This window comes from Taudactylus pleione, unplaced genomic scaffold, assembly GCF_031769625.1.
Source record: "Taudactylus pleione unplaced genomic scaffold, aTauple2 ptg000121l, whole genome shotgun sequence".
Classification (NCBI taxonomy): Eukaryota; Metazoa; Chordata; class Amphibia; order Anura; family Myobatrachidae; genus Taudactylus; species Taudactylus pleione.
The window spans coordinates 6,600,799-6,613,996 of NW_028284523.1; the positions used below are offsets into that span (position 1 = coordinate 6,600,799).

The following is a 13,198-nucleotide window of genomic DNA, read 5'->3' on the forward strand; positions in this document are numbered from 1 at the left end:
TACCACCATGTCTGAAAGTGATTTTCCTCTCCGGCTACAGTGTACTATGTGTAAAGTACCTTTAGCGGAGGGGGAGGGTAGCGCGGAGGGCCCCTGCCGGCAGTGTTTGTCAATGGCGCGGCCTCTTACGGTTACAGCACCGGTGCAGGAGCCGCCCTGGGCTTGTTTCGCTCAGGCGCTTACAACCTTAGTGGGCCAGTTAGCTCCGCAGCCCGCGTTTACATAGATGGGTTTGTCCCAGCAATCAGTGGTGTCGTCACCCATGCAGGGTTTCCCAAGACAATTGGTGGTACCCCGCAGTCTCCCTATTTCCCCTCTCCCGGGTTCTCAGGAGCCGGTGTGGGTTAACTCCCTGATGAGTTCTGTACAGCACTTGTCGGATGTGTTGCAGGGGGAGACTGTGATGCGGCCACATAAATGGCCGGTGGCGTCTCTGTCGGCTCCTTATGAGGATGACGAAGGGATGTCTGATGATGGGGAGATTCTGGATCCTTACGATCAGGAACCTTTCCATACTAAGGACGCTGACGCTAGGTCCAAGGTATATATTCCTGGACTTATTCGGGCAGTCCGCACAGCCTTGGTGATTGAGAACGAAGTTCCCCCAGCTGCTAAATCCAAGTATGCCTTTTTTAAGGATGTGAAGGGTGACGCCACAGTCTTTCCTCTTTTGGGTCAGTTAATGGACCATTTAGAGGAGGCGTGGAAACAGCCTGGCAAGCGATACCAGCCGCAGAGGCGCCTGGCTGTGGCTTATCCGTTCGCAGATAATTATTTTGCTAAGTGGGAATCCCCTCCACAGGTGGATTCTCAAGTGATACGTCTTGTCCGTAGTGCCACATTGCCGATGCCATCCATGTCCTCCCTTAAGGATGCTACGGACCGCAAGGTGGAGATCTGCCTGAAGTCCGCTTATTCCCTTGCGGGGGGGCAGCGCGGCTGGCTATGGCCATTTGCTGGGTTGCCAGAGCGATGGAGCGCTGGGCGGATTCATTGGAGGCGTCTTTTGATTCTGACTGTCCGGCCGAACAAACGGAGTTGATTGATAATCTCCGTGATTCGGCCACTTATATCAACGAGGCGGCCTTAGACATTAGTACACTGGTGTCTCGAATTTCTTCAGCTGCGGTGGCTGCTCGTCGCACCTTGTGGTTGCGATCCTGGAAGGCGGACGCTGACTCCAAAAAGGGTTTGGAGGCGTTGCCCTTTAACGGAGAAGTTCTCTTCGGTCCAGATCTTGACAAGATTGTAGCCACACTGGCGGCAGCTAAATCGGCATGTCTCCCGTCGGCCGCGGATCCTTCTGGTTCAGGACCATCGTCCTTTCGGTCTTATAGGGCCCAGGGCAGGCCCAAACCACAGTCTTTTCCCCGACAGGCTGGCCCCAAAAAATCGGCCAAGCCCCGGAAGCAGGCATGGAGTACCAGACGTCCGGCTCCTAAGCCTGATGACAAGCCTGCGGCCTGACGGTCCGGGCCTCCCGTTGGGGGATCCCAAAGTGGGAGGCCGCCTGCTGCAGTTCGCCCGGTGTTGGTCGGTCACCACGACAGACACTTGGGTTCCCGAGGTGGTCTCCCACGGGTACGCCCTCTCTTTCCGGCACAGACCCCCGGCTCAATTCTTCACCACGGGTCTACCATCAGACCGGAACAAGGCCACGGAGCTGCGGAAGTTCTTGCACACTATGCTCCAGGCTGGAGTTATAGTGCCTGTTCCATTCTCCCAGAGGGGCCAGGGTTTCTATTCAAATCTTTTTTTGGTGCAGAAACCCAATGGATCGTATCGTCCGATTCTCAACCTCAAAGCTCTCAACAGGTCTTTGCGGGTGCCGAAGTTCCGGATGAAGACCCTACGGTCCATCATTCTGGCGCTGGAACCTGGGGACTACATGGTGTCATTGGACATACAGGACGCTTACCTGCATGTCCCTATTCTTGTGCGCCATCAACAGTTCCTCAGGTTTGCAATCCACAGCGACCACTTTCAGTTTCGGGCGTTACCTTTTGGCCTGGCGACAGCACCGCATGTGTTCACCAAGGTGATGGCGGTCATGGCGGCTTCTCTGCGGCTGCAGGGAGTCTGCATGTTGCCGTACTTGGACGACCTGTTATTAGTGGCAGGATCTCCAGAGCTCCTTCTACGCCACTTGGACCTGACCATTGCGCTGCTGCAACGGCACGGTTGGTTAATCAACTGGCAGAAGTCCACTCTAATCCCGTCTCGGCGGATTCTGCACCTCGGAGCCTTATTGGACTCGGGACAGCAAAGGATCTTTGTGACGGAGGAAAAGATCTCTGCTTTACAGTTGAGGGTGCGCAGTTGTCTGCACAGCCGCCGGGTGTCTCTACACTCGGCGATGAGGTTACTGGGCTCCATGGTGTCGGTGTTCGACATGGTGGAATATGCCCAGTTTCTCTCCAGATCTCTGCAGCACCTGATCCTGTCCAAGTGGAACGGGCTGCCTCAGTCTCTAAAGTCCCAGACGATAGTGCTCACCCCGGAGGTTCGCCTGTCCCTTGCCTGGTGGTTGCAGACGACCCATCTCAGCAAGGGACTTCCGTTCTGGGTACCAAATTGGGTCCTGTTGACAACGGGTCCTGTTGTCTTCGGAGCTGGGGAGCAGTTTCGGGTCCACACTTGTTCCAGGGCAGGTGGACGCCGACAGAAGCGGAACTTCCAATAAATATCTTGGAACTCCGTGCGGTCTTCAATGCTTTCCAGCAGGCACATCGGGTTCTCCAGGGTCGTCCGGTGCAGGTCCAGTTGGACAACGCTACCACTGTGGCCTACATAAACAGGCAAGGAGGAACCCGAAGTCGGGCGGCTCTCGTAGAGGTGTCTCGGATCCTGGTATGGGCGGAGCGCAATCTTCTGGCCATATCAGCGGTCTTCATCCCGGGAGTGCTAAATTGGGAGGCGGACTTTCTAAGTCGCCAGGACGTTCATCCAGGGGAATGGTCCCTGCACCCGGACGTTTTTCAACTACTGGTGGACAGGTGGGGTCTTCCAGAGATCGACCTCATGGCGTCCCGGCACAACAACAAGTTGCCGGTGTACGGGTCTCGCACAAGAGACGATGAGGTGTCTCTGGTGGATGCTCTGTCCGTCCGGTGGACGTTCCGGTTCGCATACCCGTTTCCTCCGGTTTCCCTTCTTCCACGGGTAATACGGAAATTCAAACAGGAAGGAGGGACGCTCCTGTTGATAGCTCCCGCGTGGCCCAGACTGCACTGGTTCTCAGACCTTCAGGGTCTGTCCGTGGACAGTCCTCTGCGGTTGCCGCTACGACCGGACCTTCTGTCGCAGGGTCCTTGTCTTCACCCGGACCTGACTCGACTGTCTGTCTTTGATGGCGTGGCTGTTGAGACAGCCATGTTGAGGTCCAGGGGGTTTTCCAGCTCTGTGGTGCGTACCATGTTGCGAGCTCGGAAACCGTCGTCCGCGAGGATATACCATCGCGTGTGGCATACGTTCTTCCAATGGTGTCGACCGAGAGGTTATGCACCGCGGGAGTTCCGTCTGTCTAGGATACTTGCCTTCCTACAAGCGGGACTAGATCATGGGCTTCGCCTTGCTTCTTTGAAGGTACAGGTTTCGGCCCTGTCTGTCTGGTTTCACCGTAGGATTGCTACAATCCCGGATGTGCGCACCTTTATGCAAGGTGTTCTCCGCATTCAGCCGCCCTTTGTTCCACCTGTGGCGCCTTGGGATATGGCTGTGGTCCTGAGGGCTCTCCAGGGACCGCCGTTTGAACCACTGGGCTCAGTGGATCTTAAATGGCTAACAGCTAAGACTGTTTTCCTTCTGGCCATAGCTTCGGCCAGACGTGTTTCTGATTTAGGGGCTCTCTCTTGTAGACCCCCTTTCTTGATTTTTCATGGGAACAGGGCAGTGCTCCGCACTCGGCCTGAATTTCTTCCCAAAGTTGTTTCCCAGTTTCATGTTAACGAGGAAATAGTTGTTCCGGCCTTTAACTCACCTGGTCTTTCAGTGGGTGAGGCCACTTTGGATGTTGTGCGGGCCTTAAGGACTTATGTTGACCGCACTTCTTCATTTAGGAAGTCGGACGCCTTGTTTGTCCTCTATGGCTTCCGTAAAAAGGGTTGGCCTGCTTCAAAGCAAACTTTGGCAGCCTGGATCCGTATGGCTATATCTGAAGCTTCTCTTCATGAAGGTCTGCCGGTTCCTCCTTCTTTGAAGGCTCATTCCACTAGGTCTGTGGGTCCTTCGTGGGCAGCTCGACGTGGTGCCTCTGCAGTCCAGATCTGCAAGGCTGCTACGTGGTCCTCTGTCCATACCTTCGTGAGGTATTACAGGTTTGACACCTTCGCCTCTCAGGATGCTTCCTTCGGGCGGCGGATTCTCCTTTCAGCACAGGAGCGTCCCCACCCTTAAAGGATACTGCTTTGGGACATCCCCAAGGTATCCTGTGGATACCCTATGGACCCTGAAGTAGAAAATATGAGATATGGTAAGAACTTACCTTTGTTATCTCTATTTCTACGAAGTCCATAGGGTTCCACAGGACTCCCGCCCTGTCGCACCTGTGCTGCAGATGGGCTTTGGTCTGGTCACCGGTTTTCCCGTCTCCCTCTGGTGAGAGTGTGATTCTTGTGTGTATACAGATCTTCTTTCTCTCTCTTCCTTCTCCTCCTCCGGCCTATGGCTTGGTAACTAACTGAGGTGCCTTGGCTCGGGGGCGGGGTATAGGAGGGGCACCCTAGTGCATCCTGGGAGGCTGAAAGCTTAACTCTATGGTGCCCGATGACTGACGTCACACCTATACCCCAAGGGATCCTGGGGAACCCTATGGACTTCGTAGAAATAGAGATAACAAAGGTAAGTTCTTACCATATCTCATATTTTTGAGATTTTTGCAAATTTAAGAAAAATAAATAAATAAAACAAAATAACAAAAATAAGAAATCACATGTACATAAGTATTCACAGCCTTTGCCATGAAGCTCAAAATTGAGCTCTGGTGTATCCTGTTTCCACTGATCATCCGTGAGATGTTCCTACAGCTTAATTGGAGTCCACCTGTGGTAAATTCAGTTGATTGGACATGAGTTTGAAAGGCATACACCTGTCTATATAAGGTCCCATACTTGACAGTATATGTCAGAGCACCAAACAATGCATGAAGTTAAAGGAATTGTCTGTAGATCTCCGAGGCAGGATTGTCTCGAGGCACAAATCTGGGGAAGGGTACAGAAAAATATCTGCTGCTTTGAAGGTCCCTATGAACACAGAGCCTCCATCATCCATAAATGGAAGAAGTTCAGAACCACCAGGACTCTTCCTAGAGTTGGCCGGCCGCCTAAACTGCACGATCGGGGGAGAAGGGCCCTAGTCAGGGAGGTGACCAAGAACTCGATGGTCACTCTCAGAGCTACAGCATTCCTCTGTGGAGAGAGGAGAACCTTCCAGAAGGACAACCATCTCTGCAGCATCATGCTGTGGGGATGTTTTTCAGCTGCAGGAACTGGGAGACTAGTGAGGATAGAGGGAAAGATGAATGCAGCAATGTACAGAGACATCCTGGATGAAAACCTGCTCCAGACTGCTCTTGACCTCAGACTGGGACGACTGTTCATCTTTCAGCAGGACAATGACCCTAAGCACACAGCCAAGATATCAAAGGAGTGGCTTCAGGACAACTATGTGAATGTCCTTGAGTGGCCCACCCAGAGCCCAGACTTGAATCCGATTGAACATCTCTGAAGAGATCTGAAAATGGCTGTTCACCGACGCTTCCCATCCAACCTGATGGAGCTTGAGAGAGCTGCAAAGAGGAATTGGCAAAACTGCCCAAAGATAGGTGTGCCAAGCTTGTGGCATCATATTCAAAAAGACTTGAGACTGTAATTGCTGCCAAAGGTGCATCAACAAAGTATTGAGCTAAGGCTGTGAATACTTATGTACATGTGATTTTTTTTAGTTATGTGTTTTAATAAAATTTGCACAAATCTCAGATAAAAACTTTACACACTGTCATTATGAGGTATTGTGTGTAGAATTTTGAGGACAAAAATGTATTTATTCCATTTTGGAATAAGTGTGTAATGTAACAAAATGTGGAAAAAGTGAAGCGCTGTGAATACTTTTCGGATGCACTGTACCTGTCCCACATCCTTTACACCTCTACACCTACCTGTCCCACATAATTTACACCTCCAAATACCTGCCCCACATCATTTACACCTCTACACATACCTGTCCCACATCATTTACACCTCTACACATACCTGTCCCACATCATTTACACCTCTACACATACCTGTCCCACATCATTTACACCTCTAAATGGGAGGTGGGGGTGTATCAGAGGTTCTGCACTGTGTCCCAACGTTTGTACTATAAAATAAGATTTTCACTGCCTTTTCACCTGCACAGGAGGCTCCAGACCAAAAAAAACTCTAATTTCCTCAAAAAAAAGCAACGCGAGTTTGGTATTGAATTGAATGTCGGATTCAACTTGAACCGAATTGAATAGACCCCTTTGTTTCTTAATTACACGCTAGTTTCAGGCGCCACTTATGTCCCAGCACTCAGAGATTTTATGAAATACTGTATTGGTGTGTTGTGTTTTGCTTTCTGCTTCAAAATATAAGAAAAGAAATATCAGCAGAGATGTTTCCTTATTTTCCAGATTATTAACTTGGAGGCCATCCAGGGTTGAAGATGACTCCTCAGAAAAACGCTATGTGAGTTATGTTTTAGGTCGTAATATGTAAATATGGGTGTGAATTTAGGGTGTCTTTGGGAGCTTGCCATTCTTACCATACAGTGTTTCTATCTGTCCCTGTGCAGGATCTGGATATTGATCGTCAGTCGATGAGCAGTCTGGACAGAAATCCCTCTGAGAGGGCTCACAGCCAGCAGTCGAATACTACAGAGGAGAATTGGAAGGGGAAATCCAGTGAGAGTAAGTCCACCTTCACCTTCTTTTACTCACCAGTGTAATGTCCAGCTGCTGATTTTCACCCTGCTTCTCTACCCAGGGCTAGCTGACCAGAAGCTGTTTGCCGGTCTCCTCATAAAGTGTGTTGTACAGCTTGAATTAATCCAGACCATCGATAACATTGTCTTTTTCCCGGCTACCAGCAAGAAAGAAGATGCAGAGCACATGGCGGCTGCACAGGTCTGTATTTCTCACTTTCTATAATTGCTTGATATTTACTGTGTACAGAGAAATAGAATGCAGAAGCCTACAGTATACCTGTAATTTAACCACTTAACTGACGTGGACGCATGGGATGCAAACGCAGCCAGCTGTGCTTCAGCTGACAAGGTGCTACCGCACCGCCCTGCTGTGTTTTTGAAGAGGAAATCCATTCTACACAGTGTGTAGAACGGATCTCCGCTGACTCCTCGGACTCTCCTGCAGATCCGATTTTGCCGGAAAAAAACATTAGTTACGTGGTTAATGGTATTTCTCCTTCATCCACCAGGGGACACTGGAGATCAAGACACTGGGGTATAGACAGGTGGATGAGTGGAGCTGGCATTTTAAATTTATAAGTGGGTGTGACTCCTCCCCCTCTATCCCCCACAAGCTTCAGTTTAAGAATTGTGCCCGAGGGAGCCGTCACTTGGGTCTGAGCTCAGCACACACTTAGTTTTTTAATTTTATTTTCTATTATTTTTATTTTTAGCTCTCACATTGAGGACAGGCTGACAAATAGCTACACCTGTCAGCCTGCTACATGGATGCATCAGGTGACCCGCTGCCACTAATACAGGCACCCTGACACTAGCTCAGAGAAGGGACATGATGCAGCCTAATATATAGGCTGTGTCCATGTCAACTTGCCCACCGCAGACTTGATGCTGGCAGCAGGTAAGTAAGCCTCTTTGCAGGGGACTGATATTTATTAAACAGCGGTTTTCTCTCCCCCTCCCTCAGCCTCCCCGATCTCTCTGTGAGAGAGTCCTTAAGCGCTGCTATTATTGAGCAAGGAGCCTCCTGTATAGTGCAGGTTATGTTTCCTGCACTTTGGTGTGAGGCTTCTCTCAGGGCAGCGTGTTTACTACAGAGGACTGGCTGGGAGTCTGTTGGCAGCGCTGCTCGTTGTGACGGCGCTTGGCTGACAGCCATAGGGGAAACAACTTATACAGCGTGGCAGTACATGTGAGGGATACCACTATTGATACAGTTCCCAGGAGGCATGCAGATTCCAGCGGGGGAAGAAGGCTCGGAGCCTGCAGCGCACCTCGGCAGACTGTCAGAAGCCAAGGCAGCGTATTCATTGGCTCTCCCCAGCGGAATGAGGGCCAGGACAGCCCCTGTGCTCTCTCTTCAGCTCCATTTTACACAGACTCTTAATACAGAGAGACAACAGCCTTCTGCATAGCAGCATCCTGAACTCCCAAAGCAGACCAAGCTGTGGCAAGAGCACTCCAGCACTCTCCCTGGTTATAGGTCGTGAGTACCCTGAGGTGTATTCTGGGCTGCTGAGTGAGGGGGATTTTTACATTAGGAAGGGAGATGCTGACTCCTCTCCCTCTGTACCCAGCAGTTCCTCTTTATCTTGGTGTGTCCTCTGCTCTATCTGTGTGTGTTCTGTGTACAGCATCATGACAGGTAAAGGGGAAGCTGCTAAAGCATCACAAAAGGTGTTTGCTTGCTCTAAAGGTGCCCACGATGTGTACGATTTCCCCGTGAACTCTACCCGGGAGCTCCCGGGCAGTCCTGCACACGATTTGGTCTGAAAATGCTGCCAATTGGACACACGATCTATCGTGCCTCCTAACTACTCCACTGCATCCTGACTTGAGATTGTCAGATCTGCACTACAGCACGGCAGATCTGAAGATGTGATGTGCGACCTACGGGGACGCGCATCGCGAGTGGGGACTCAGGATTTCTTCACGATTTGGCCATATTTTACACGATCAGTCGTTCCAATGCATCGGAATCGGCCAGATCGGGTAAAATATCGCTATGTGTGTGGGCACCTTAAGTGTAATTCAAAGCTATCTGAGGCACACTGATGGAGCGGCCTTATGTGAGGGCAGAGGTCGACAGTCTGGTTAACCCGCGTCCTGATCCAAAGCCTGTAGAAGGCTCCAGACCCACCTCGGAGACTCCAAGGTGAGGGCTCTCCTTTTGCGTTTCAGGGATGTCTGGTTTCAAACCAGTTCATAAGTTTGGATCCACAATCTGGTGTCTCTGGGGTACGAAATAGAATTTGCAGAACCCCCGCCACATCAGTTTTTCACCACAGGTGTCTCCTAACAGAAGGAGAACGTGCTTTTGCAAGCAATCCAGAAGCTTGTGGATTCTGAAGTTCTGATACCTGTTCCACTCCCATCAGTGTGGTCTGGGTTTCTACTCCAATCTCTTTTGTAGTTCCGAAACCAGACGGCTCTGTCAGGCCTATTTTGAATCTGAAATCATCAAATCTTTATCTGGCATTTTACCGATTCAAGATGGAGGCTCTTCACTCAATGATTGCAGATCTGGAACAGGGGGAGTTCCTACCATCCATGGATATCAAGGGTGCTTATCTCCATGTCCCAATTTGGTGGCCACATCAGGCTTTTCTTCGATTCTCTATCAGAGAGGAACATTTTCAGTTTCAGGCTCGACCACCCCACTGCAGGTCGCTGGTTCGGCATTTGGCATTGGATCGTTCTGACAACAGATGCCAGCCTCAGGGGTTGGGGAGCGATGGTTTGGGACCATCAATTCCAGGGCTGTTGGTTTCGACAAGAGTCGAGTCTTCCATTCAACGTGCTAGAACTGTGGGCGATTTTCAATGCCCTTCTGGAAGTGGTTTCTCTGCTAGACAGTCAAGCGCTTCTTGTCCAATCAGGTGTCGAAGCTGAATAATTGAGTGAGACAAGTTCAGTTTAAAATTTAATCGCAGCGACGCCATCTTGCGAATGGCCGCAAGACTCCATGTTGGAAATGAGATTGCAAGACACCATTTTGTGTGGTCAGCATTAATTCAAGTTATAACCCAGGAGCTAAGAACAGATGGCAATGTTTTTGTTTACCTACCAAGGGCAACGGGAAAAAACAGCTATCTGAGTAGATGTAAATAAGAAGAGACAATGGGTATTTTTACATACAAACTGGGAATCCCTGGATGCAGATAAAGTATAGTTGTGGCAATTGTAATATAATATCTTCACAATTGGATTTGCCTGAATCCTAGACAGGATGTCTCCAAATCCCACAATTTGAGGTGATAATACATTTGCATTTCACACAAAAGTCTGTGAGAACAAAAGAGATTTTGTTTTCCTTTGAACACAGCAGGTGGGGGCCTGCTGACAGAGGGCATGTAGGGCTACAGCCCTCAGCCATCCACACTGCTGGATGTTCACTTCGTGTATGAGAGATTATGCACTTAAATCTCACCCATTAATAACTAGCGTCCTTACCAAACCCCGAATACCCACACACTACATATTCGCACATAAAGTTCCATTAGCATCAAATTGTATGATTCAAGTTGGTTAAGTTAGTTTAAATGCTAAGAAATAGAGGTTTTTGATATATAAGGTATTATACATGATAAGCAAGGTATGTTTGGTCTCGTTCTGATGCGTACGCTTTTTACAGAATCCCGGTGTTATCGGTGGAGAGATCGCATCATGCAAACTCAAGTTACGGATCGCAGAACTTATAAGCAACAAAATGTTTTAGTTGATGGAATGTTACAGGAGGCGTTACCAGAAAGACCCCGGCTGTTAGAGGCAGGGAAAGTCTATTTGAAACAACCTGTTAAATGTGTCGTTACATATGCTCCTCCTCTGGGAACCAATGAGATCAGCAGGAAGTTTCCCCTTTCCCCGAATGCAGAGGTGATAGATGCTCTGACGGTTCCTTGGAGTTACAACCTCGTGTACCTCTTTCCCCCCCCCCCTTTTCCTCTTTTTCCACGGGTTCTCAAGCGGATCAAGAGGGAATAGTCAACAGTCATCCTAGTGGCTCCGAACTGGTCTTGGAGGGCTTAGTTCTCGGATATTCAGCAGCTCCTCGTCAGGGATCCTTGGCTGTTGCCTCTTCGACCAGATCTTCTGCTCGGCCCTTGCCTTTACCCAGACCTAAAGCGGCTGCGTTTAACGGCATAGTTGTTGAGTCTGCTATTTTAAGACGTGGTGGTGTTCTGGACCCTGTAATCCCGACCATGCTTCGGGCACGTAAGCCGATCATTTCGGCTCAATATCACCAAATCTGGTGTGCTTTTGTAGCCTGGTGTGAGGAACAGGGGTTTCACACTACTGCCTTTCGGATATCCCGTCTCCTTCTTTTCCTTGGATGCCGGTTTGCACCTTGGTTTTTTGAAGGTTCAAGTATCGGCATTGTCGGTCTTTTTTCACCACCGACTTGCCTTAATCCTACAGGTTCAGAGCTTTTTACAAGGGGTTCTTCGGATTCAGCCTCCGTTTATCCCGCCTACAGCCCCGTGGCATCTTAACTTGGTGCTGACTTTTTTCTCCAACCTTCTATGGGCACGATTCTATTCCATGCGATGTGAATAGCGCCGGGAGTGAGCTCCCGGAGCTATTCAATACACCGCGCTGCCAAGTCCGACTAGGATTTCTTCTCGCATCCCTCCGGGGATGAGAGCAGAAATCCGACAGAAGTCCCAGCGCGAGGCTGTTTTCTGCCCTTAGCGCCGGGAAATCAGCATCGCGCCGGGAAGTTAGGTCGGGGAATGCCCTTTATCGTGCCTTAAACAGGGTGTTTAGTCGCGAGAACGGGCATTCTCCGACTAAACACCGCGCACGATTGAATAGCTCCAGGAGCTATCTCCCGGCGCTATTCACATCGCATAGAATAGAATCGTGCCCTATGTTTGAACCCCTGGAAGATGTGGGTCTTAAGCTTCCGCCGGTCTCTATTTCTGCCCATTCCATTTGCTCCGTAGGAGCCTCCTGGGCTGCTCGTCGGGGCACTGCTGCTTCCCAGTTGTGCCATGCAGCCACTTGGTCCACGGCGCATACCTTTGTTCGATTTTATCAGTTTGATACGTTTTGTGGCCTCAGAATCTAGCTTCGGTCGCAGGGTTTTGCAGGTTTCTCAGAGCTCTCTCGTCCGGAGGGAAAGCTTTGGGATGTCCCCAGTGTCTTGATCTCCAGTGTCCCCTGGTGGATGAATGAGAAAATAGGATTTTGGTACTTACCAGTAAAATTCCTTTCTACGATTCCAAATGGGACACTGGATGCCCTCCCAGCTCTGCTTTACCTGCCATTGTGTCTGTTTGTTTTTTATTCAGCTTTGCCGTCTTGTTGTTTGACACCTTCTCTTAAATTATTCTCTAACTGGGGCGTCTGGGGGATAGAGGGGGAGGAGTCACTCACACTTATAAATTTAAAGTGCCAGCTCTGCTCATCCCACCCATCTATACCACAGTGTCTTGATCTTCAGTGTCCCCTGTGAAATCGGAGAAAGGGATTATACAGGTAAGAACCAAAATCCCATTTTTATGGTATCTGGTCGCAATGTCAATCTGGCCAAAATGTCGACCGTAGATTTTAGTGTTCTATTAAGGGTTAGTCTTCAATATGAAAAAAAAAGGCATGTTCACATTTTTTTACCATGTCGACATATCACATGTTGACATAACATCCATGTTGTCGACATTCTGCCACATTTTATACGTTCTGTACTATGTATATTACAGAGGGATCCATTGCATACATAGGGATGTGTGTATGTTATATATACTGCATGTGTATATATGTATATAATGTGTGTGCATACATACATACATACAATTTCTACTTCAGGGTCCATAGGGGGTCCACAGGGTTGACCTTGGGGTATAGGTTGGGAACCAAATCCGGGCACCACGCAGTTAAAGCTTTTAGCTCCCAGGATGCACTTGGGTCCACTCTCCATATAACCCCCACCCCCAAGCCAGAGGCACCTCAGTTTAAGTTGGTGCCCGGCCGGAGTCGGGTCACCGTTAGCGCAGGAGGAGCTGATTAGCAGCCCCTAAGCTTATTTTATTTTTTTTAGGGACAGTTTTTTTTTATTTTTTTTCAACTTTGGACTTTTAGAGCGGCAGCGTCGGACTGTCCATAGGACGTCTAAGCTGCCGCTCCGTCACCCCGCTAGCGCTGAGACGCCAGTACAGATCTCAGCGGGACCCCAGAGTCTGTACTAGCCGGACTCTGCGGGCGCCCAGGACTGCTGCCGGATCCACGGGGAGCAGGTAAGGTCGCGGATCACTGC

At 49.7% G+C, this 13,198-nt stretch overlaps 1 protein-coding gene across 1 annotated transcript in view; it reads left to right on the top strand.

Moving 5' to 3' along the window:
* Positions 1–13,198, top strand: part of ARFGEF2 (ARF guanine nucleotide exchange factor 2) — a 120,639-nt gene that overhangs the window by 91,503 nt on the left and 15,938 nt on the right. Inside the window, exons 33-35 of the mRNA XM_088472170.1 lie at positions 6,653–6,707; positions 6,814–6,928; positions 7,005–7,144. Coding sequence (XP_088328296.1) covers positions 6,653–6,707; positions 6,814–6,928; positions 7,005–7,144 — 310 coding nt within the window. The remainder of the gene's footprint in view (positions 1–6,652; positions 6,708–6,813; positions 6,929–7,004; positions 7,145–13,198) is intronic.